This window comes from Pan paniscus, chromosome 19, assembly GCF_029289425.2.
Source record: "Pan paniscus chromosome 19, NHGRI_mPanPan1-v2.0_pri, whole genome shotgun sequence".
NCBI lineage: Eukaryota > Metazoa > Chordata > Mammalia > Primates > Hominidae > Pan > Pan paniscus.
Window position 1 is genome coordinate 9,883,643 of NC_073268.2, and position 20,310 is coordinate 9,903,952.

General features: G+C 46.4%; 2 protein-coding genes and 1 pseudogene across 6 annotated transcripts in view; 2 read left to right on the forward strand and 1 right to left on the reverse strand.

The window, feature by feature from the left end:
* The window catches only part of SMG6 (SMG6 nonsense mediated mRNA decay factor), a 244,113-nt gene extending 243,434 nt beyond the window's left edge, over positions 1-679 (reverse strand). The window contains exon 1 of the mRNA XM_003816861.6: positions 463-679. Within this exon, the coding sequence (XP_003816909.3) occupies positions 463-550 (88 nt within the window). The 5' untranslated portion in view covers positions 551-679. The remainder of the gene's footprint in view (positions 1-462) is intronic.
* The window catches only part of SRR (serine racemase), a 22,044-nt gene continuing 1,734 nt past the window's right edge, over positions 1-20,310 (forward strand). Inside the window, exons 1-8 of one of the 5 annotated variants that reach the window (XM_034941258.3) lie at positions 720-847; positions 6,870-7,084; positions 12,636-12,807; positions 14,669-14,795; positions 15,598-15,701; positions 18,091-18,210; positions 18,330-18,404; positions 19,918-20,127. In XM_034941258.3, the coding sequence (XP_034797149.1) occupies positions 12,640-12,807; positions 14,669-14,795; positions 15,598-15,701; positions 18,091-18,210; positions 18,330-18,404; positions 19,918-20,127 (804 nt within the window). In that variant the 5' untranslated portion in view covers positions 720-847; positions 6,870-7,084; positions 12,636-12,639. Of the gene's footprint in view, positions 308-719; positions 848-4,283; positions 4,419-6,869; positions 7,085-12,635; positions 12,808-14,668; positions 14,796-15,597; positions 15,702-18,090; positions 18,211-18,329; positions 18,405-19,917; positions 20,128-20,310 lie in introns of those variants that run through there. The other 4 variants (XM_034941259.4, XM_034941257.4, XM_014341911.4 and 1 more) reach the window with 4 other exon arrangements.
* LOC129394367 (heterogeneous nuclear ribonucleoprotein A1-like) lies at positions 1,310-6,862 on the forward strand (annotated as a pseudogene).

Here is a 20,310-nt window from a genome sequence, read left to right on the forward strand (position 1 = left end):
GTTCAGCAACGAAGTCGCAGGCTCTTAAACCTTTCTCCCCAATTCCTTCTCTCCGACGCTAAAGCGGTGGCCGGGGCAGGCCCGCGGAGAGCGGCCTGGAGAGCGATACGCCCGGGGCCTCCACCAGACCCCACTCCTTTCCGCGTCTCCCGATGCCTGGGAATCCGGGGCGGGTCTGAGAGGGCTGGGGCAAAAGGAACAGTCACCTTCGCGGCGAGAAAGAGGGTGGAGGCAGGAATTCGGGCCAGGCTCTCCCGGAGCTGGCCAGGACTGGCCGAGCCCGACCCCGCACTAACCCGCGAGAGAGGTAGGGCAGCGAGGGTCCGCCGCGGCCCCAGCGCCTACTGCTGGGGGAAGGGGCGGGGGCTCCGGAGCCCAGGGCCGAGCGGGGAGGAGGCAGAGGAGGAGGAGAGGGAGGCGGGGCGGGCAGGCCCGGCCCAGGAGCTGGGCGGCGCGACTCACCTCTGCTCCCGGCCTGCGGGGCCAGAGTAGCCAGGATCCCGCGCAGCTCCGACGCGGAGATCCGCACACGCTCCAGGCCTTCCGCCATCTTCGCGGCTGCTGCTACAGCCGTAGCGGCTCCGCCACCGCCGCGCGCAGCCAGGAAACCACCACAGACGGGCGGCGCGCGCGCTCGCCCACCTCCCGGCCTTTCCCCGCCCCCTGCCGCCCTCCCTTTCCGAACGACGGTGGCCGCGCTGGGAGGAAAAGCGCCCGCCGCCGGTTCCAGAGGGGCGGGACCGGAGCGAGAGCCTGGGTGGGGCGGGCGGGCGCTGCGCGTGCGCAGAGGTGCGGCCGGGGAGGCGCGCGGAGGCTGGAGCTGGAGGCGCGGCGCCGGTGAGCTGAGGTGAGGCGAGGCCGGGCCGTGCCAGGCCAGGCGGGCGTTTGCGGCGGTGGCTGCCGTTGCTGTTGTCGTGGACACCAAGGACACTGCTAGTCTGGGACTCGGGTTGACAGAGACACCCCTCAGCCTGGGCTCCTCTGGACACCTTAGGCCAGGCTCTCCCGCCACAGGCCCGGCCTAGCGCCGCGGGCCATTACTTGGGACCTTGAAGATCTGCTAAGAGTTATTAGTATTCCTTTTTTTTTTTTTTTTTTTTTTAGTTGGAGTCTCGCTCTGTTGGAGACTCCCGGGCTGGAGTGCAGTGGCGCGATCTCGGCTCACTGCAAGCTCCGCCTCCCGGGTTCAAGCTTTTCTCCCGCCTCAGCTTCTCTACTATTCCAGTTTGTAAGATTAGGAAACTGAATCCCAGAGAACGGAAGTAAATTGCCCAGGGTGACACCGTGGATAAAAACCTATCAAAGCCTTTTTCATTACAGCAAGCCACATCCCCAAACCCTCTTTTTTTTTTTTTTTTTTTTAGACGGAGTCTCGCTCTGTCGCCCAGGCTGGAGTGCAGTGGCGCGGTCTCGGCTCACTGCAAGCTCCGCCTCCTGGATTCAAGCGATTCTCCTGCCTCAGCCTCCCTATAGTAGCTGGGATTACAGGTGCACGCCACCAAGCCCGGCTAATTTTTGTATTTTTTGTAGAGACGGGGTTTCACTAGGCTGGTCTCGAACTCCTGACCTCAGGTGATCCACCCGCGTCGGCCTCCCAAAGTGCTGGGATTACAGGCGTGAGCCGCCGCGCCCGGCCGCCCCCTGACTTTTAAAAACTAGATACGATATAGTTGGAATCGTGTGGAAGGAAGTACATCAGGAGGCATATAAGTCCATTTGGGACCTGTAATCCCGGCGACTCGGAAGGCTGAGACGGGCGGATCGCTTGAACCCGGGAGGCGGAGACTGCAGTGAGCCGAGATCGCGCCACTGCACTCCAGCCCCGGAGTCTCCAACAGAGCGAGACTCCGCCTCAAAAAAAAAAAAAGAGTCAATTTGGGAATTTCTGTGTCACTATGGATTCTTGAAAAAAATTACTGCTGTGGATCTCAGGTTGACTTTTTAATTTCCCATCTTTAAAATTGAACTATACCAGAAGGCTGGTACTTGAATCTTTTTTTGGAGAACTGTGCAGAGGTGAAGCTCCCTTCCCCAAGGCCTCCTGCCTCCACCTGTTGCCCCTCCACAGCCCCATAGGCCTTTACCCCACACCCATCACAGAATAGTTACCAATTATTCCTTAGTCTGAGCCGAAGGGATTGCCACAACCTCTGACAGAACTCCTTCAGTTCCTTTTACGTGACACTTTGTCACCGGAAGGTTAAGCATAAGAAGAAAGTCAGTAGATGATGGGTGAAAAGATCCAACAGTTCAGAAGAGGAACCATTTGAGTGGTCAGAGCAGAAGACAGCCTTTGCCACCAGATTTGAGAGAAATAGGAAGAAGCGTTAAAAAATAATCTGTTTCATATTGAAATTTGAGAGGCCATTGCATGATTTCTTTTTTCAGCTGGAAAAATAATGGAAAACAAGAAAACTTTCTTAGGACAAATGGCACCACCCATTTAATGCAACAGTGTCAGTGAACTGCAGATTTAGATATGCCAAAAGTTAAACCAGTTCAAGAAAATTTACCAGAACTCAGAAGGAAAAGGTAATAGATAAAAACTGAGAGACAAAGATAGGAGACATGGAGAAGGGGTACAAAAAATTAACAATTAAATACGAGTTCCAGAAGGGGATAATAGAGCTGACTGCAGAAGAGCAATAATCAAATAGTAGAAGAAAATTTACTACGTTGGTGGAAATTTTTGAATTATCAGATTTAAAGAATTCGTGAAATACCAGGTAAAAAGAAATGACAAGAAAGACAACCATATTTAAGTCAGTATCACAATGAAAGCTGCTGAGTTTTTTTGTTTTTCGTTTTTTTTGAGACGGAGTTTCACTCTTGTTGCCCAGGCTGGAGTGCAGTGGCACAATCTTGGCTCACTGCAACCTGCCTCCTGGTTTCAAGCAATTCTCTTGCCTCAGCCTCCTGAGTAGCTGGTATTACAGGCGCCCACCACCATGCCCAGCTAATTTTTTGTATTTTTAGTAGAGATGGGGTTTCACCATGTTGACCAGTCTGGTCTCGAACTCCTGACCTCAGGTGATCCACCTGCCTCAACCTCCTAAAGTGCTGGGATTACTGGCGTGAGCCACCGTGCCCAGCCTTAAATTCAGTTTCTAAAAGTAAAAATTGTACAAGTTGGCCGGGCGCGGTGGCTCACGCCTGTAATCCCAGCACTTTGGGAGGCCAAGGTGGGCAGATTGCCTGAGCTCAGGAGTTCCCAACCAGCTTGGGCAACAAGATGAAACCCCATCTCTACTAAAATACAAAAAAATTAGCTGGGTGTGGTGGCGGGCACCTGTAGTCCCAGCTACTTGGGACGCTCAGGCAGGAGAACTGCTTGAACCTGGGAGGCAGAGGTTGCAGCGAGCCGAGATTGCTCCACTGCACTCCAGCCTGGGCGACAGAGTGAGACTCCGTCAAAAAAAAAAAATTGTACAGGTCATATTTACTTAGCACAAAGTAATAAAACTAGAAGTGAATAGCCACAAATGAAGCAAAACATTCTAACCATTTGGAATTTTTTTAAAAACAACAATTTTAGGCCAGGCCCCGTGGCTCATGCCTGTAATCCCAGCACTTTGGGAGGCCAAGGTGGGCAGATCACTTGAGGTCAGGAGTTCGAGACCAGCCTGGCCAACATGGCGAAACCCCGTCTCTACTAAAAATACAAAAACTAGCCGGGCGTGGTGGTGGGTGCCTGTAATCCCAGCTACTTGGGAGACTGAGGCAGGAGAATCACTTGAACCAAGGAGGTAGAGGCTGCAGTGAGCCGAGATCACGCCACTGCACTCCAGCCTGGGTGACAGATAGAGACTCTGTCTCAAAAATAAAACAAAACAAAACACTTTCCACCCATGGACACTGCCAAGTCTAAGTCAGAGTCTCCTAAAGAGCTCGTACAGCTGAAGAAGCTCTTCATTGGAGGGCTGAGCTTTGAAACAACCGATGAGAGCCTGAGGAGCCATTCTGAGCAATGGGGAACACTCGCGGACTGTGTGGTAATGAGAGATCCAAACACCAAGCACTCCAGGGGCTTTGGATTTGCCACATATGCCACTGTGGAGGAGGTGGATGCAGCCACGAATGCAAGGCCACACAAGGTGGACGGAAGAGTTGTGGAACCAAAGAGAGCTGTCTCAAGAGAAGATTCTCAAAGACCAGATGCCCACTTAACTATGGAAAAGATATTTGTTGGTGGCATTAACGAAGACACTGAAGAATATCACCTAAGTGATTATTTTGAACAGTATGGAAAAATTGAAGTGATTGAAATCATGACTGACCAAGGCAGTGGCAAGAAAAGGGGCTTTGCCTTTGTAACCTTTGATGATCATGACTCCGTGGATAAGACTGTCATTCAGAAATACCATACTGTGAATGGCCACAACTGTGAAATTAGGAAAGGCCTGTCAAAGCAAGAGATGGTGAGTGCTTCATCCAGCCAAAGAGGTCAAAGTACTTCTGGAAACTTTGTGGTGGTGGTAGTGGAGGTGGTTTCGGTGGGAATGACAACTTTGGTTGTGAAGGAAATTTCAGTGGTCATGGTGGCTTTGGTGGCAGCTGTGGTGGTGGTGGATATCGTGCAGTGGGGATGGCTATAATGGATTTGGTAATGATGGAAGCAATTTTGGAGGTGGAAGCTACAATGATTTTGGCAATTAAAACAATTAGTCTTCAATTTTTGGACCCATGAAGGGAGGAAACTTTGGAGGCAGAAGCTCTGGCCCCTATGGTGGTGCAGGCCAATACTTTACCAAACCACGAAATCAAGGTGGCTATGGCGGTTGCAGTAGCTATGGCAGTGGCGGAAGATTTTAATTAGGCAACAAAGCTTAGCATGAGAGGAGAGCCAGCGAAGTGACAGGGAAGCTACAGGTTACAACAGATTTGTGAACTAAGCCAAGCACAGTGGTGGCAGGGCCTAGCTGCTACAAAGAAGATATGTTTTAGACAAATACTCATGTGTATGGGCAAAAAACTCGAAGACTGTATTTGTGACTAGTTGTATAACAGGTTATTTTAGTTTCTGTTCTGTGGAAAGTGTAAAGCATTCCAACAAAGGGTTTTAATGTATTTTTTTTTTTTTGCACCCAAGCTGTTGATTGCTAAATGTAATAGTCTGATCGTGACACTGAATAAATGTCTTCTTAAAAAAAACAACAACAAAAAAACCCACCAATTTTAAATAATTCATGGGTCAAAAAAGAAAACAAGACTAAAATCTTGGATTATTTAGAAATTATAATAATGAAAATATTGCATAATGGAATCCATGATATTAAAGCACTTCTCAGAGGAAATATCATATAAGTAACCTTATATGCTTTTTTTTAAAAGTGAAAATTAGTAAGCTAAGCATTCAACAAATATAGAAGACAAAGGAAAATGGCAGAGTAAACAAAATCAGAAATAAGGGAAAAAGAGCTGTACTTTAAATAGATTGAGAAGCTCATTCTTCAGAAATAAAGCAGACACTAATATATACATATTTCTGGCAAAAAATAATTTTTAAAAAAGGGGCATCCTCTTGGATGTTTCATAAACAATTCAAACTTAGCTAATCAAATCTGATTTTCCTGTCAAATACTTATTTCTTCTCCTGTTTTAAATCTCAACAAATTGTACCACCATTTAAGTCAAAACCCAGGAGTTACTCTTTTTAAAGAAAAATTTTTGGCTGGGCGCGGTGGCTCACACCTGTAATCCCAGTACTTTGGGAGGCCGAGGCGGGTGGATCACAAGGTCAAGAGATCAAGACTATCCTGGCCAATTAGCTGGGCATGGTGGCACGCTCCTGTAATCTCAGCTACTTGGGAGGCTGAGGTAGGAGAATCACTTGAACCCAAGAGGCAGAGGTTGCAGTGAGCCAAGATCGCACCACTGCACTCCAGCCTGGTGACAGAGTGAGACTCCATCTCAAAAAAATAAAAATATTGGCCGGGTGTGGTGGCTCATACCTGTAATCCCAGCACTTTGGGAGGCTGAGGCAGGTGGATCATCTGAGGTCAGGAGTTCGAGACCAGCCTGACCAACATGGTGAAACCCTGTCCCTACTAAATACAAAACATTAGCCAGGTGTGGTGCTACATGCCTGTAATCCCAGCTACTTGGGAGGCTGAGGCAGGAGAATCGCTTGAATCCGGGAGGCGGAGGTTGCAGTGAGCTGAGATTGCCCCATTGCACTCCAGCCTGGGCAACAAGAGCGAAACTCCATCTCAAAATAATAATAATAATAATAATTTGTAGAGGCAGGGTTTCCCTGTGTTGCCCAGGCTGGTCTCAAACTCCTTGCCTCTGGCAATCTTCCCACCTTGGCCTTCCAAAGTGTTGGGATTACAGGTGTGAGCCACCAGGCCTGGCCCAGGATTTATTCTTCACACTTCTCTCCCCCATTCAATCCACTATCAGGATATGTCTCTTCTGTTCCTATAATGAACATGTATGGAATCATCTCCCCAGCATTCTCCCCTTTATTTTCACTTGGAAAATGCCCCTTACTCCCACTCAGAAGTACTTTTTTCTTTTCTTTGTTTTCTTTCCTGTGTCACTCCTTTATTTTGCTATTTTCCCCTCAGGTGCAGAGAATTGAGCCAGTCATACTCGTTTATTCACACTGTCATTAACAAGCCCTTTCTCATTTTATCTTTTCTCTTCATTCCAGTTCCCACTAATGTTCCTTTCCTCCCTCCTTAGGTATTCACTCTAATGTGTTTGATATATGTCTTTGAATATACATGTATCTTTGAATAATATGTAATGTTTTATGTATGTATGTGTTTTAAATGTACCTAATTGATACTGTGTTACAGATCTCATTCTGTTTCTTTTTCATGTTTATGTAAATACTTCTGACTATTGCACACTGTTATCTTCAGTGACCTCATACCCTGGCCACTGGTCCTGGGCCAAGATGGGCCAGAGTCCTTACCCAGAATTTTTTTAACTGAAACTGAGAAAGAAAATTCTCCTCCAGTGTGGAAGCCATAAAATGTAAAACATACGACCTGTCAGCAGCCACGTGTCAGTTGGTTCCATATGGAACCAACTCGCCTGCAGTGAAAAAGAAGCCGACGTGCAGAAAGCAGCAGAGGTGAGAGACTAAGAGTCTGGGAAGCTGTCAAATCTCTGGTTCCAGTAGTTCCTGAAGCTCCATATTCCTCCCCTTACCATGGTTTGTTCATTTCTTCATGGATTCCATGAGCTAGTAAATCTCAACACCTCCACCTTGTGCCTACTAAGGTAGTACAAATTGAGGTTCTATCACTTGCAACTAAGAGGACTAACTGTTTACAACCTCCAAAATATATCTTATTTTTGATAGTGGGTTTTTTGTATTCTGGGTTTTGTTGTTGAGAGACAGGGTCTACATGTAGGAATGGAATCGGTAGATCATAGGATGATTCTATGTTCAATTTTTTGAGGAAGCACCATACTGTTTACTGTAGAATTACGACTACAGGCGCCTGCCACCTGCACGGCTAATTTTTGTATTTTTGGTAGAGATAGGGTTTCAACGTGTTGCCCAGGCTGGTCTTAAATTCCTGAGCTCAAGCAGTCCGCCCACCTAAAGTGCTGGGATTACAGGTATGAGCCACTGCATCCTGCCAAGGGGGCATAATTGACACTTATTCATAAAAATATTGAGTCTTCAGGCCTGGCATGGTTTTTTGGGACTTTTTGTTGTTGTTGTTTTTTTGAGACAGAGTCTCACTCTGTCGCCAAGGCTGGAGTGCAGTGGAACATTCTCGGCTTACTGCAACCTTTGCCTTCCAGGTTCACGCGATTTTTCTGCCTCAGCCTCCCTAGTAGCTGGGACTACAGGCAAATGCCACTACTCCTGGCTAATTTTTTTGTTTGTTTGTTTGAGACAGAGTCTTGCTCTGTCGCCCAGGCTGGAGTGCAGTGGCATGATCTTGGCTCACTGCAAACTCCGCCTCCCGGGTTCATGCCATTCTTCTGCCTCAGCCTCCCGAGTAGCTGGGACTACAGGCGCCCGCCACCATGCCCGGCTAATTTTTTGTATTTTTAGTAGAGACAGGGTTTCACCATGTTAGCCAGGATGGTCTCGATCTCCTGACCTTGTGATCTTCCCACCTCAGCCTCCCAAAGTGCTGGGATTACAGGCGTGACCCACCACGCCCGGCCAATTTTTGTTGGACGGGATTTTACCATGTTAGTCAGTCTGGTCTCAAACTCCTGAACTCCTGATCTCAAGTGATCCACTTGCTTTGGCCTCCAAAAGTGCTGGGATTACAGGCAAGAGCCACCACGCCCAGCCAACTATTTTTTGTTCTCTTGTTTTTTTGTTTTTAAGAGACAGGGTCTTGCTCTTGCAGTGGTACAATAACTCACTGCAGCCTTGAACTCCTGGGTTTAAGCAATCCTCCTGCGACTGTGCCCAGCCGAGGGGGCATAATTGACATTAAAAAATATTGAGTCTTCGGGCCTGTCATGGTGGCTCACGCCTGTAATCCCAGCACTTTGGGAGGCCAAGGTGGGTGGATCACTTGAGCTCAGAAGGTCAAGACCAGCCTGGGCAACATGGCAAAACCTTGTCTCTACAAAAAATACAGACATTTTTTGTATTTGTGGTGGCACAGTGCACCTGTGGTCCCAGCTACTCAGGAGGCTGAGGTGAGAGGATTGCCTGAGCCTGGGAGGCAGAGGTTGCAGTGAGCTGAGATCATGCCAATGCACTCCAGCCTGGACGACAAGAGACCCCGTCTCAGTAAATAAATAATGCCTCCAATTCATTTATACATCTTTACAATGGAATTTCTGGCAACTTTGATAAAGTAATTCTAGTTCACCTGAAAGAATTGATATGTGAGAAAAGCCAATGAATTTTAGAGCAATCAAGGGAGAATTTATTAATACAGTATATAATAGGAAAAGACATTGGCAGTCTGGTCAATGGAACAAAATACAATAGCCCCAACCATTCATAGAAATTTAATTTTTGATAAATAGAGCATTTCAGAGGAAAAGGATTCTGTCAGTAAATGGTGTGTTAAGAAGGCTGGGTGTGGTGCCTCATGCCTGTAATCCCAAAACTTTGGAAGGCCAAGGCGGAAGGATCACTTGAGCTCAGGGGTTTGAGACCAGCCTGGGCAACACAGCAAGACTTCCTCTCTACTAAAATAAAAATTTTAAAAATTAGCTGGGTATGGTGGTGCACAGTCATAGTCCCAGGTACTTGGGAGGCTGAGGCGGGAAGATCACTTGAGCTCAAGAGTTTGAAGCTGCAGGGAGCCATAATTGAGCCACTGTACACCAGCCTGGACAACAGAGTGAGACCTTATCTAAAAAAAAAAAAAAAAAAAGACTGAGAAAAGAAGAAGTGGCCAAGATACACAAAAAAAGTTCAATCACTAGTAATTAATGTAAATTAAAACTACTAGACATTGCCGGGCACAGTGGCTCACACCTGTAATCTCAGCACTTTGGGAGTCTGAGGCGGGTGGATCACGAAGTCAGGAGATCGAGACCATCCTGGCTAACACAGTGAAACCCTGTCTCTACTAAAAATACAAAAAATTAGCCTGGCGTGGTGGCACACACCGGTAGTCCCAGCTACTCGGGAGGCTGAGGCAGGAGAATCACTTGAACCTGGGAGGTGGAGGTTGCAGTGAGCCAAGATCCCACCACTGCACTCCAGCCTGGGCAACAGAGCAAGACTCCGTCTCAAAGAAACAACAAATACTAGACATAACTAAGTTGACATAAAAATGATATAGGACGGATGAAGGAAAAGAGGCATCATTCCATCAAAACTGTTGTTGGGAGTACAAATTGATGTAATATAGGACCCTTCTGGAGATCAGTTTGGCAGTGGGTATCAGATTTCTTAGAAATATGTATGCCTTTTGATACAAAATACCATTTGGTGAAATCTACCCTAAGGACTGACGGAGGTACACAAAAATCTTGCAACAAGGCTATTCATTACATCATTCTTACAGCCAACAACAACAAAAGGAAATCCAAATGTTCATTTGAGCTATGTAAACTTAAAATTATTATTTTTTCTTTTTCAAGAGATAGGGTCCTGCTTACGTTGTCCAGGCCACAGTACAGTGGCTATTCATAGACGTGATAATAACACTCCTGGGCTCGAGCAAGCCTCCCGCCTTAGCCTCCCAAGTAGCCGGGACTACCAGTGTGTGTCACTGCCCCCAGCTAAATTATTGTATTTTTGTAAAAGAAGTACTATTAAGTCATTTTAAAAGTTGGATAAAGCCGGGCGCAGTGGCTCACGCCTGTAATCCCAGCACTTTGGGAGGCTGAGCCGGGTGGATTGCCTGAAGTCAGGAGTTCAAGACTAGCCTGGCCAACATGGTGAAACCCTGTCTCCACTAAAAAAAAAATTATCTGGGTGTAGTGGCAGGCGCCTGTAATCCCAGCTACTAGGGAGGCTAAGGCAGGAGAATCGCTTGAACCTGGGAGGCAGAGGTTGCAGTGAGCTGAGATGGCGCTACTGCACTTCAGCCTGGCGGCAGAGCAAGACTCTCTCAAAAAAAAAAAAAAAAAAAAAAAAAGTTGGGTAAATGGGCCGGGCGTGGTGGCTCACGCCTGTAATACCAGCACTTTGGGAGACCAAGGCAGGTGGATCACCTGAGATCAGGAGTTCAAGACCAGCCTGGCCAACATGGTGAAACCCCACCTCTACTAAAAGTATAAAAATAAGCTGGGTGTGGTGGTGGGTGCCTGTAATCCCAGCAACTCAGGAGGTTGAGGCAGGAGAATTGCTTGAACCCGGGAGGCAGAGGTTGCAGTGAGCCACAGTCATGCCACTGCACTTCAGTCTGGGTGACAGAGTGAAACTCCATCTCAGAAAAACAAAAAAAAAAATGTGGATAAATGTACTCACCTATGAGATTCATTGATATTCAAAATATTGTCTGACAAAAAAAGAAGTTACCAAACCTACCAAAGAGTTTTGTCTGCATATGTAGTTGGGCCTGGAAAGGTAAACCACTGGATAGCAACTGTCTTTAGGTAGGAAGGTTTCGTGGCTATTTTCATGTTCTTTTTGTATCTCTGTATTTTCAGATTAACTCAGTTTTCTAATGAAGATAGATTCTTTTGTAATAAGGAAAAATAGAGAAACTTCATATTTAACTGCTACAATAGACACAGTGGAAAGTGGAAGCTTAATGTAGTTATTGAAAATTATGAAAATTGTAGAGAAACTGAGTCAAATGTAGGAGCAAACAAAATGTTTGCTTTAACTGTTACATAATGTATACTGAGAATGCAGAAGGAGCCGGGCGCGGTGACTCACGCCTATAATCCCAGCACTTTGGGAGTCTGAGGCAGGCGGATCACCTGAGGTCGGGAGTTTGAGACCAGCCTGCACAACATGGAGAAACCCCGTCTCTATTAAAAATACAAAATTGGCCGGGTTTGGTGGCTCATGCCTGTAATCCCAGCACTTTGGGAGGCTGAGGCAGGCGGATCACGAGGTCAGGAGATTGAGACTATCCTGGCTAACACGGTGAAACCCCGTCTTTACTAAAAATACAAAAAATTAGCCAGGCATGGTGGCAGGTGCCTGTAGTCCCAGCTACCAGGGAGGCTGAGGCAGGAGAATGGCGTGAACCCGGGAGGCGGAGCTTGCAGTGAGCCGAGATCGCGCCACTGCACTCCAGCCTGGGTGACAGAGCGAGACTCTGTCTCAAAAAAAAAAAAAAAAAAATAGCTGGGCATGGTGGTGCATGCCTGTAATCTCAGCTACTCGGGAGGCTGAAGCAGGAGAATCGCTTGAATCTGGGATGTGGAGGTTGTGGTGAGCCAGGACTGCACCAGTGCACTCCAGCCGGGACAACAAGAGTGAAACACCATCTCAAAAAACAAAAAAAAAGAAAATGCAGAGAGAAATAAAGAAAATGAACAGTTATTTAAATGGAAAAGTCTAGCTATTTTTTTCTTTATCAAATAATTTGTTAAATTTTTATTAAAAATTAAAAATTTAAATTTATAAATTAAAAATAATATAAAAATTGAATCCAATTCATTCAAGTAGCTTCACAACGATGATTAAAAGAAAGGTGGAGCTGGGCACAGTGGCTTACACCTGTAATCCCAGCACTTTGGGAGGCCGAGGCAGGCGGATCACGAGGTCAGAAGTTCAAGACCAGCCTGGCCAACATGGTGAAACCCCGTGTCTACTAAAAATATAAAAATTAGCTGGGCACGATGGCACATTCCTGTAATCCAGCTACTCAGGAGGCTGAGGCAGGAGAATTGCTTGACCCGGGAGGCGGAGGTTGCAGTGAGCCGAGATTGTGCCACTGCACTCCAGCCTGGGCTACAGAGCGAGACTCCATCTCAAAAAAAAAAAAAAGGAAGATGGAGACCAGTGGCAGTGCCAACAGTGCCAAGAGATGGGTGGTGTGGGTGGGGAGTGGGCTTTAGCCTTCTGTAATCACCATCAGTTACTTCCCTCAAAGCTTCACCAGAAAAACTTCGTTCAGCTTTTAAGTCAACTCTCTTTTAGGGAAATTCTGACACTCCAATAATGGAGAATTTCCACGACACCACAGGCCCCAGGTCTATTCTGTTACGTATTTTCAAAATCTCTTCAATAAACATACTGTCTCAGACTTTGCTTTGACCCCTTTCTTATTCCTGGGTTTCAGAACCATGTGTGCTCAGTATTGCATCTCCTTTGCTGATGTTGAAAAAGCTCATATCAACATTCGAGATTCTATCCACCTCACACCAGTGCTAACAAGCTCCATTTTGAATCAACTAACAGGGCGCAATCTTTTCTTCAAATGTGAACTCTTCCAGAAAACAGGATCTTTTAAGGTAACAGTCTTTTTTCTCAGTGTATCATGTATGTTTTCACACCCTTTCACATATCAGTTTGATTCTCTTGACCACCCAATGAGATAGGCAGAAGTAAATAATGCCTTTATACAGTTGGAAAAAAGGTTACAGAAATTTTCCTTTCAAGTCCTTGTTTTACCTAGCATAATAGTGTTGACATGCTATACAGGGTTTGCAGCCTAGGAGTAATAGGCTGTAACAGCTGGATTTGTATAAGTACACTCTATGATGCATGCAAGATGATGAAATTGCCAAATCATGCATTTCTTGAAACATATCCCCATCCTTAAGCAAAGCATGACTTTATTATATATACCATCACTTACTGTCCAAACTAAGACATAATTTATTATCCAAACTAGGACACGTTTGGGACTGAAAGAAGCAACCTGAAATATCTAAACAGACACCTGAACTGTTGCAGGCAAATTGGAAAGTGTTATCACTCTGTATATGACCCAAGTTTAAGCATTCACTGTATCAACTTGCTACACATGGATACATTATCAATATAAAAGATCTAAGCCTGGGCCACACGGCAAAACTCTGTCTACAAAAAATACAAATATATGACAGGCGCAGTGGTTCACACTTGTAATCCCAGCACTTTGCGAGGCTGAGGCAGGTGGATCACCTGAGGTCAGGAGTTTGACACCAGCCTGACCAACATGATGAAACGCTTTTTTTGTTTTGTTTTGTTTTGAGACAGAGTCTCACTCTGTCCCCCAGGCTAGAGTGCAGTGGCACAATCTCGTCTCACTGTAAGCTCCACCTCCCAGGTTCACGCCATTCTCCTGCCTCAGCCACCCGATTAGCTGGGACTACAGGTGCCTGCCACCACGCCCAGCTAATTTTTTTTTTTTTTTGAATTTTTAGTAGAGACAGGGTTTCACCGTGTTAGCCAGGATGGTCTTGATCTGACCTTGTGATCCGCCCGCCTAAGCCTCCCAAAGTGCTGGGATTACTGGCATGAGCCACCACACCCAGCCTTGGTGAAACACTTTCTACTAAAAATACAAAATGAGCTGGACTTGGTGCCAGGCACCTGTAATCCCAGCTGCTTGGGAGGCTGAGGCAGGAGAATTGCTTGAACCCAGAAGGCAGAGGTTGCAGTGAGTTGAGATCACGCCATTGCACTCCACCATGGGTGATAGAGGAAGACTCCATCTCGAAAAAAAAAAAAAAAAAAAAAAAAAGGCCGGGTGCGGTGGCTTACGCCTGTAATCCCAGCACTTTGGGAGGCTGAGGCAGGCAGATAACGAGGTCAAAATATCGAGACCATCCTGGCTAACACGGGGAAACCCCATCTCTACTAAAAATACAAAAAAAAGTAGCCGGGCGTGGTGGCGGGCACCTGTAGTACCAGCTACTCGAGAAGCTGAGGCAGGAGAATGACGTGAATGCCAGAGGTGGAGCTTGCAGTGAGCCGAGATCGCGCCACTGCACTGCAGCCCGGCTACAACAGAGCGAGACTAGGTCTAAAAAAAAAAAAAAAAAAAAAAAAATTAGCCAGGCATGGTGGCAGGTACCTATAATCCCACCTACTTGGGAGGCTGAGGCAGGAAAATCACTTGAACCCGGCCCTGGGGGTAGATGCAGTGTGGGGAGGCGGACGTTGCAGTAAGCCAAGATCATGGCACTGCACTCCAGCCGGGATAACGGAGACTCCATCTCAAAAAAATAAAAAATAAAGATGCACATGAGATATTTAGGAGGTAAATCGATAAGATTTAGTGACAGATTGGATGTGCATGTTAAGGATAGAAAATCTAGAAAAGCTCCTTGCTTTCCAAAACAATGTTTTAATCAAATACGTGAATTCACCATCCCTCTTTTTCAGATTCGTGGTGCTCTCAATGCCGTCAGAAGCTTGGTTCCTGATGCTTTAGAAAGGAAGCCGAAAGCTGTTGTTACTCACAGCAGTGGAAACCATGGCCAGGCTCTCACCTATGCTGCCAAATTGGAAGGTACTTGATTTCTCAAGGTACTGGGTAGATCTTCAGAAAGGAGTGGAAAAGTGCCCTTAATTTCAGTGAGAGTGATGATAGCTGTGGGAAGTAACTTTCCAAAGAAATCTCTACCTGATTGCAAGCAATATGAACATAAGTTTTTTTTTTTTGAAGACAGAATCTTGCTGTCACCCAGGCTGGAGAGTGGTGACGCGATCTCGGCTCACTGTAACCTCCACCTGCCAGGTTCAAGCGATTCTCCTGCCTCAGCCTCCTGAGTAGCTGGGACTACAGGTGTGCACCACCACGCCTGGCTAATTTTTTCTATTTTACAAATACAAAATACTAATTTCACCATGTTGCGCAGGCTGGTCTCGAACTCCTGGGCTCAAGCAATCCACCCGCCTTGGCCTCCCAAAGTCCTAGGATTACAGGCGTGAGCCACCACACCTGGCTGAACATGTTTCTTTTTTTTTTTTTTGAGACGGAGTCTTGCTCTGTCGCCCAGGCTGGAGTGCAGTTGCAGGATCTCGACTCACTGCAAGCTCCACCTCCCGGGTTCACACCATTGTCCTGCCTCAGCCTGGGACTACAGGAGCCTGCCACCATGCCTGGCTATTTTTTGTGTGTGTGTATTTTTAGTAAAGACAGGGTTTCACCGTGTTAGCCAGGATGGTCTCAATTTCCTGACCTTGTGATCCGCCTGCCTCAGCCTCCCAAAGTGCTGGGATTACAGGCGTGACCCACCGTGCCTGGCCACATAAGTTTCTATTCTAAATTCTCCTGACTTGTAGTAACCAAACATGTTTTCCTCTCCCAGGAATTCCTGCTTATATTGTGGTGCCCCAGACAGCTCCAGACTGTAAAAAACTTGCAATACAAGCCTACGGAGCGTCAATTGTATACTGTGAACCTAGTGATGAGGTAAGGAGAGCAGTGTTTGGTACCACCTTAACAGCTTTCATTTGACCAATGGCTCTTTCTACCTTACCGGCTGCTCCTTCTCAGCCTCCTTTGTGTTTTCCTCTTTATTTCTGTTAGCATGCTCAACCTTTTCTCTATCTACACTCACAAGATCTCATTAGTCTCATTTCTTAAATTATTACTTACGGTCTAACAACACCAACTCCAACTTCTCTCCCCTTAACAGCCAATTTTATATCCAACAGCTACCTAACTTTCCCACTTGATGTCTTAAAAGGCATCTCAAACTACAGCTAAAACCAAACTCCTGATCTTACTTCCCTATATTGCTTCCCTTCCAGTCTTCCTCATCTTAGTAAATGGCAATTTTTATTCTTCTAGTTACTCAAAAAAAAGTTGGAGTCATCTTTTTTTGAAAATTTTTTGTTGTTGTTGTTAGAGATGGGCTCTTTCTATGTTGTGGGATCCTTCTGCCTCAGCCTGTTGAGTAGCTAGGAGTACAGGTGCATGCCACCACACCTAATTTCTTTATTTTTTGTAGACAGGGTCTCACTGTTGCCCAGGCTGGTCTCAAACTCCTGGGCTCAAGCAATCCTCCCACCTTGGCCTCCCAAAATGCTGGGATCACAGGCATGACCCACTGCACACAGCCAGGAATCCTCTCTGATAACCCTCTCATACCCCACATCCAAATCTCAGTCTGCTTTCAACATAGTTCCATAACCCAACTGCTTCTGTGTCTACTGTTACCACTCTGATTCAAACCAACATCAATTCTCACCTATATTCAATGCAGTAACCAAACTGGTCTCTCTACATCCACCCTTGCCACACTACAGGCTTTTTTGAGCAACCAGAGCTCTCCATTTAATAAAGTCAGAACTTGTCTCTTTTCTTTTCTTTTTTTTTTTTTTTTGAGGCGGAGTCTTGCTCTGTCGCCCAGGCCGGAGTGCAGTGGTGCAATCTCGGCTCACTGCAAGCCCCGCCTCCTGGGTTCCAGCGATTCTCCTGCCTCAGTCTCCCGAGTAGCTGGGACTACAGGCGCCTGCCACCACACCCAGCTAATTTTTTCTGTTTTTAGTAGAGACGGGGTTTCACTATGTTAGCCAGGATGGTCTCGATCTCCTGACCTCGTGATCCACCCGCCTCGGCCTCCCAAAGTGCTGGGATTACAGGCGTGAGCCACCACGCCCGTCCAGAACTTGTCTCTTTTCAAGTCTAAATCCTCTGTTGGTTTCCCATCTCATACACGGTGGAAACGAGAGTTCTTGCAATCATCTAATCCCTGGATAAACTCAAACATTCCTATATTTCTGACCTCATCTCTCATCTTTTTTTTTTTTTTTTTTTGAGACAGAATCTCCCCGTCACCCAGGCTGGAGTGCAGCGGCACAATCTCGGCTCACTGCAACCTCCGCCTCCTGGGTTCAAGCGATTCTTCTGCCTCAGCCTCCCGAGTAGCTGGGACTACAAGCGCGTGCCACCATGCCCGGCTAATTTTTGATTCTTTAGTACAGACAGGGTTTCACCATATTGGCCAGGCTGGTCTCAAACTCCTGACCTCGTGATCTGCCCGCCTTGGCCTCCCAAAGTGCTGGGATTACAAGTGTGAGCCACCATGCCTGGTCCCTCATCTTCTTTTTATTTATTTTGAGACAGGGTCTCACTCTGTCCAACCCAGGCTGGAGTGCGGTAGTTTGTCCTCAGCTCCCTGCAGCCTCCGCTTCCTGGGTTCAAGAGATTCTCATGCCTCAGCCACCAGAGTAGCTGGGATTACAGGCGCGTGCCACCACATCTGGCTAATTTTTGTACTTTTAGTAGAGACGGGGTTTTGCCGTGTTGGCAAGGCTGGTCTTGAACTCCTGACCTGAAGTGATCTGCCCACCTTGGCCTCCCAGAGTGCTGGGATTGTAGGTGTCAGCCACTGCACCCAGCCTTGACCTCATCTTCTATTATTTCTCTTGCCCACTCTGTGCCAGCCATACTAACCTTTTTAACCTTTTTAGCTGTTTCTCAGAAAGGCCAAGCACTCCTACTTTGTAGTCTTTGCACTGTTACCCCCTCTCTGGAATATTCTAGACATCCACAGCACTTGTTCAGATCTTTTAAAATGTCAATTTACTAGAGGCTCTTCTTGGCTACCCTATATGAAATAAATTCCTTCATTTTACTCCATTGCACTTAGACATACCATATATTTACTTCACCCATCTCTACCATATAATATAACGCGCTTGAGGGCAGGGATATTTTATTAACATATATATCTCTAGTACCTGAACAAAGTGTGAAAAAAGTAGATGGTCAATAAAATGCTGAATGACCAAATGGAACTTGTTGGGGACTCTATTAAATACAAATCAATTAAGCTAAATTAATGTACTTTCAGTCCAGAGAAAATGTTGCAAAAAGAGTTACAGAAGAAACAGAAGGCATCATGGTACATCCCAACCAGGAGCCTGCAGTGATAGCTGGACAAGGGACAATTGCCCTGGAAGTGCTGAACCAGGTAAAATAGCTGAGTTCTCCCTGTTTAGCTACTGGTAAAGCTGTTGGGCTATATTCAATTATTTTATATGTATACATTAAATATAAAACGGCTTACAGTTTATATTCTTTTCACTAAAGGTTCCTTTGGTGGATGCACTGGTGGTACCTGTAGGTGGAGGAGGAATGCTTGCTGGAATAGCAATTACAATTAAGGTGAGCAGCTTCTGGAGGATTCCCTGCTTCAAGCAGAGGATTTACTTTACATCCTAAATGTTCTGTATACACATGCTCAACATTCTGCACACATTACCGTTCCTTCCCCTTATTCCTTTGGGACTTGAGATGAAGGCCCGTCTCTGCCTCACTACTCTATTTACTATTATTATTATTTTTTGAGACAGATTCTCGCTGTTGCCCAGGCTGGAGTGCAGTGGCACGATCCTGGCCCACTGCAGCCTCCACCTCCCAGGTTCAAGCGATTCTCCTGTCTCAGCCTCCTGAGTAGCTGGGATTACAGGCATGAGCCACCACACCCCGCTAATTTTTTTGTATTTTTTTTTTAGTAGAGACAGGGTTTCACCATGTTGGTCAGGCTGGTCTTGAACTCCTGACCTTGCTATCCACCCACCTTGGCCTCCCAAAGTGCTGGGATTACAGGCGTGAGCCACTGCGCCCGGCCTATTTATTATTTCTAATATTTTTATTTTTTTTAAGAGATGGGGTCTTGCTGTGTTGGCCAGGTTGGTCTGGAACTCCTGGGCTCAAGCAGTCCTTACTTTGGCCTCCCAAAGTGCTAGGATTACAGGTGTGAGCCACCGCACCCAGCCAACTCTCTTCTTAATCCATGACAATTTTACAGCACAAAAGCAGTTACAAGTGACACCATCATAGTCTTTTCCCTGAATTCCATGTCATCAAGCTACTATCCATACCAAGGGCCTACCCTTTTCTCAAATTACCAGGACAATCAGATGTGATCCAGGCAATGGAAGGCTAGTATCAGACATATAACTTATAAAGTGCTTGAAGATATTTTCATTACATCCACAAAAGGGAAGGCTCTTACTTGGGCAGAAATGTATTACTTATTGTGCCTATCTTTTTTTTTTTTTTGAGACGGAGTCTCACTCTGTCACCCAGGCTGGAGTGCAGTGGCACGATCTTGGCTCACTGCAAGCTCCACCTCCCAGGTTCACGCCATTCTCCTGCCTCTGCCTCCCGAGTAGCTGGGACTACAGGTGCCCGCCACCATGCCTGGCTAGTTTTTTTTTTTTTTTTTTTGTATTTTTAGTAGAGATGGGGTTTCACCGTGTTAGCCAGGATGGTCTTGATCTCCCTACCTCGTGACCCGCCCACCTCGGCCTCCCAAAGTGCTGGGATTATAGGCGTGAGCCACTGCGCCCCGCCCCCTTTTGGTGTGATCTCCGCTCACTGCAACCTACCCCTCCCAAGTTCAAGTGATTCTCCTACCTCAGCCTCTTGAGTAGCTGGGATTACAGGGGCCTGCACCACGCCTGGCTGATTTTCCTATTTTTAGTTGAGACTGCATTTCACCAGGTTGGCCAGGCTGGTCTTGAACTCCTGACCTCAGCTGATCCACCCGCCTCGGGCTCCCAAAGTGTTGGGATTACAGGTGTGAAACACCACACCAGGCCCATATTTTCTTTTAGACATGCAGGCAATGTTGTGGTTTGTTGTTAAGATGTCTTAATATTCCTCTTCCCAGGCTCTGAAACCTAGTGTGAAGGTATATGCTGCTGAACCCTCGAATGCAGATGACTGCTACCAGTCCAAGCTGAAGGGGAAACTGATGCCCAATCTTTATCCTCCAGAAACCATAGCAGATGGTGTCAAATCCAGCATTGGCTTGAACACCTGGCCTATTATCAGGGACCTTGTGGATGATATCTTCACTGTCACAGAGGATGAAATTAAGGTGAGGCTCCAACAGGAAAAGAAATAACAAAGCATGGTGTAACTTCTTAGGCAGAAGAAACTTCCGTTAGGAGTAGCAAGTGACCCACGGGAACCTGACTAGGTAACTTCATGACATGGGAGTGTACCCTAGATGTATTAATGACAACCCTCTTGACAGAAGCAGAGTCAGAATTAAAGAAAA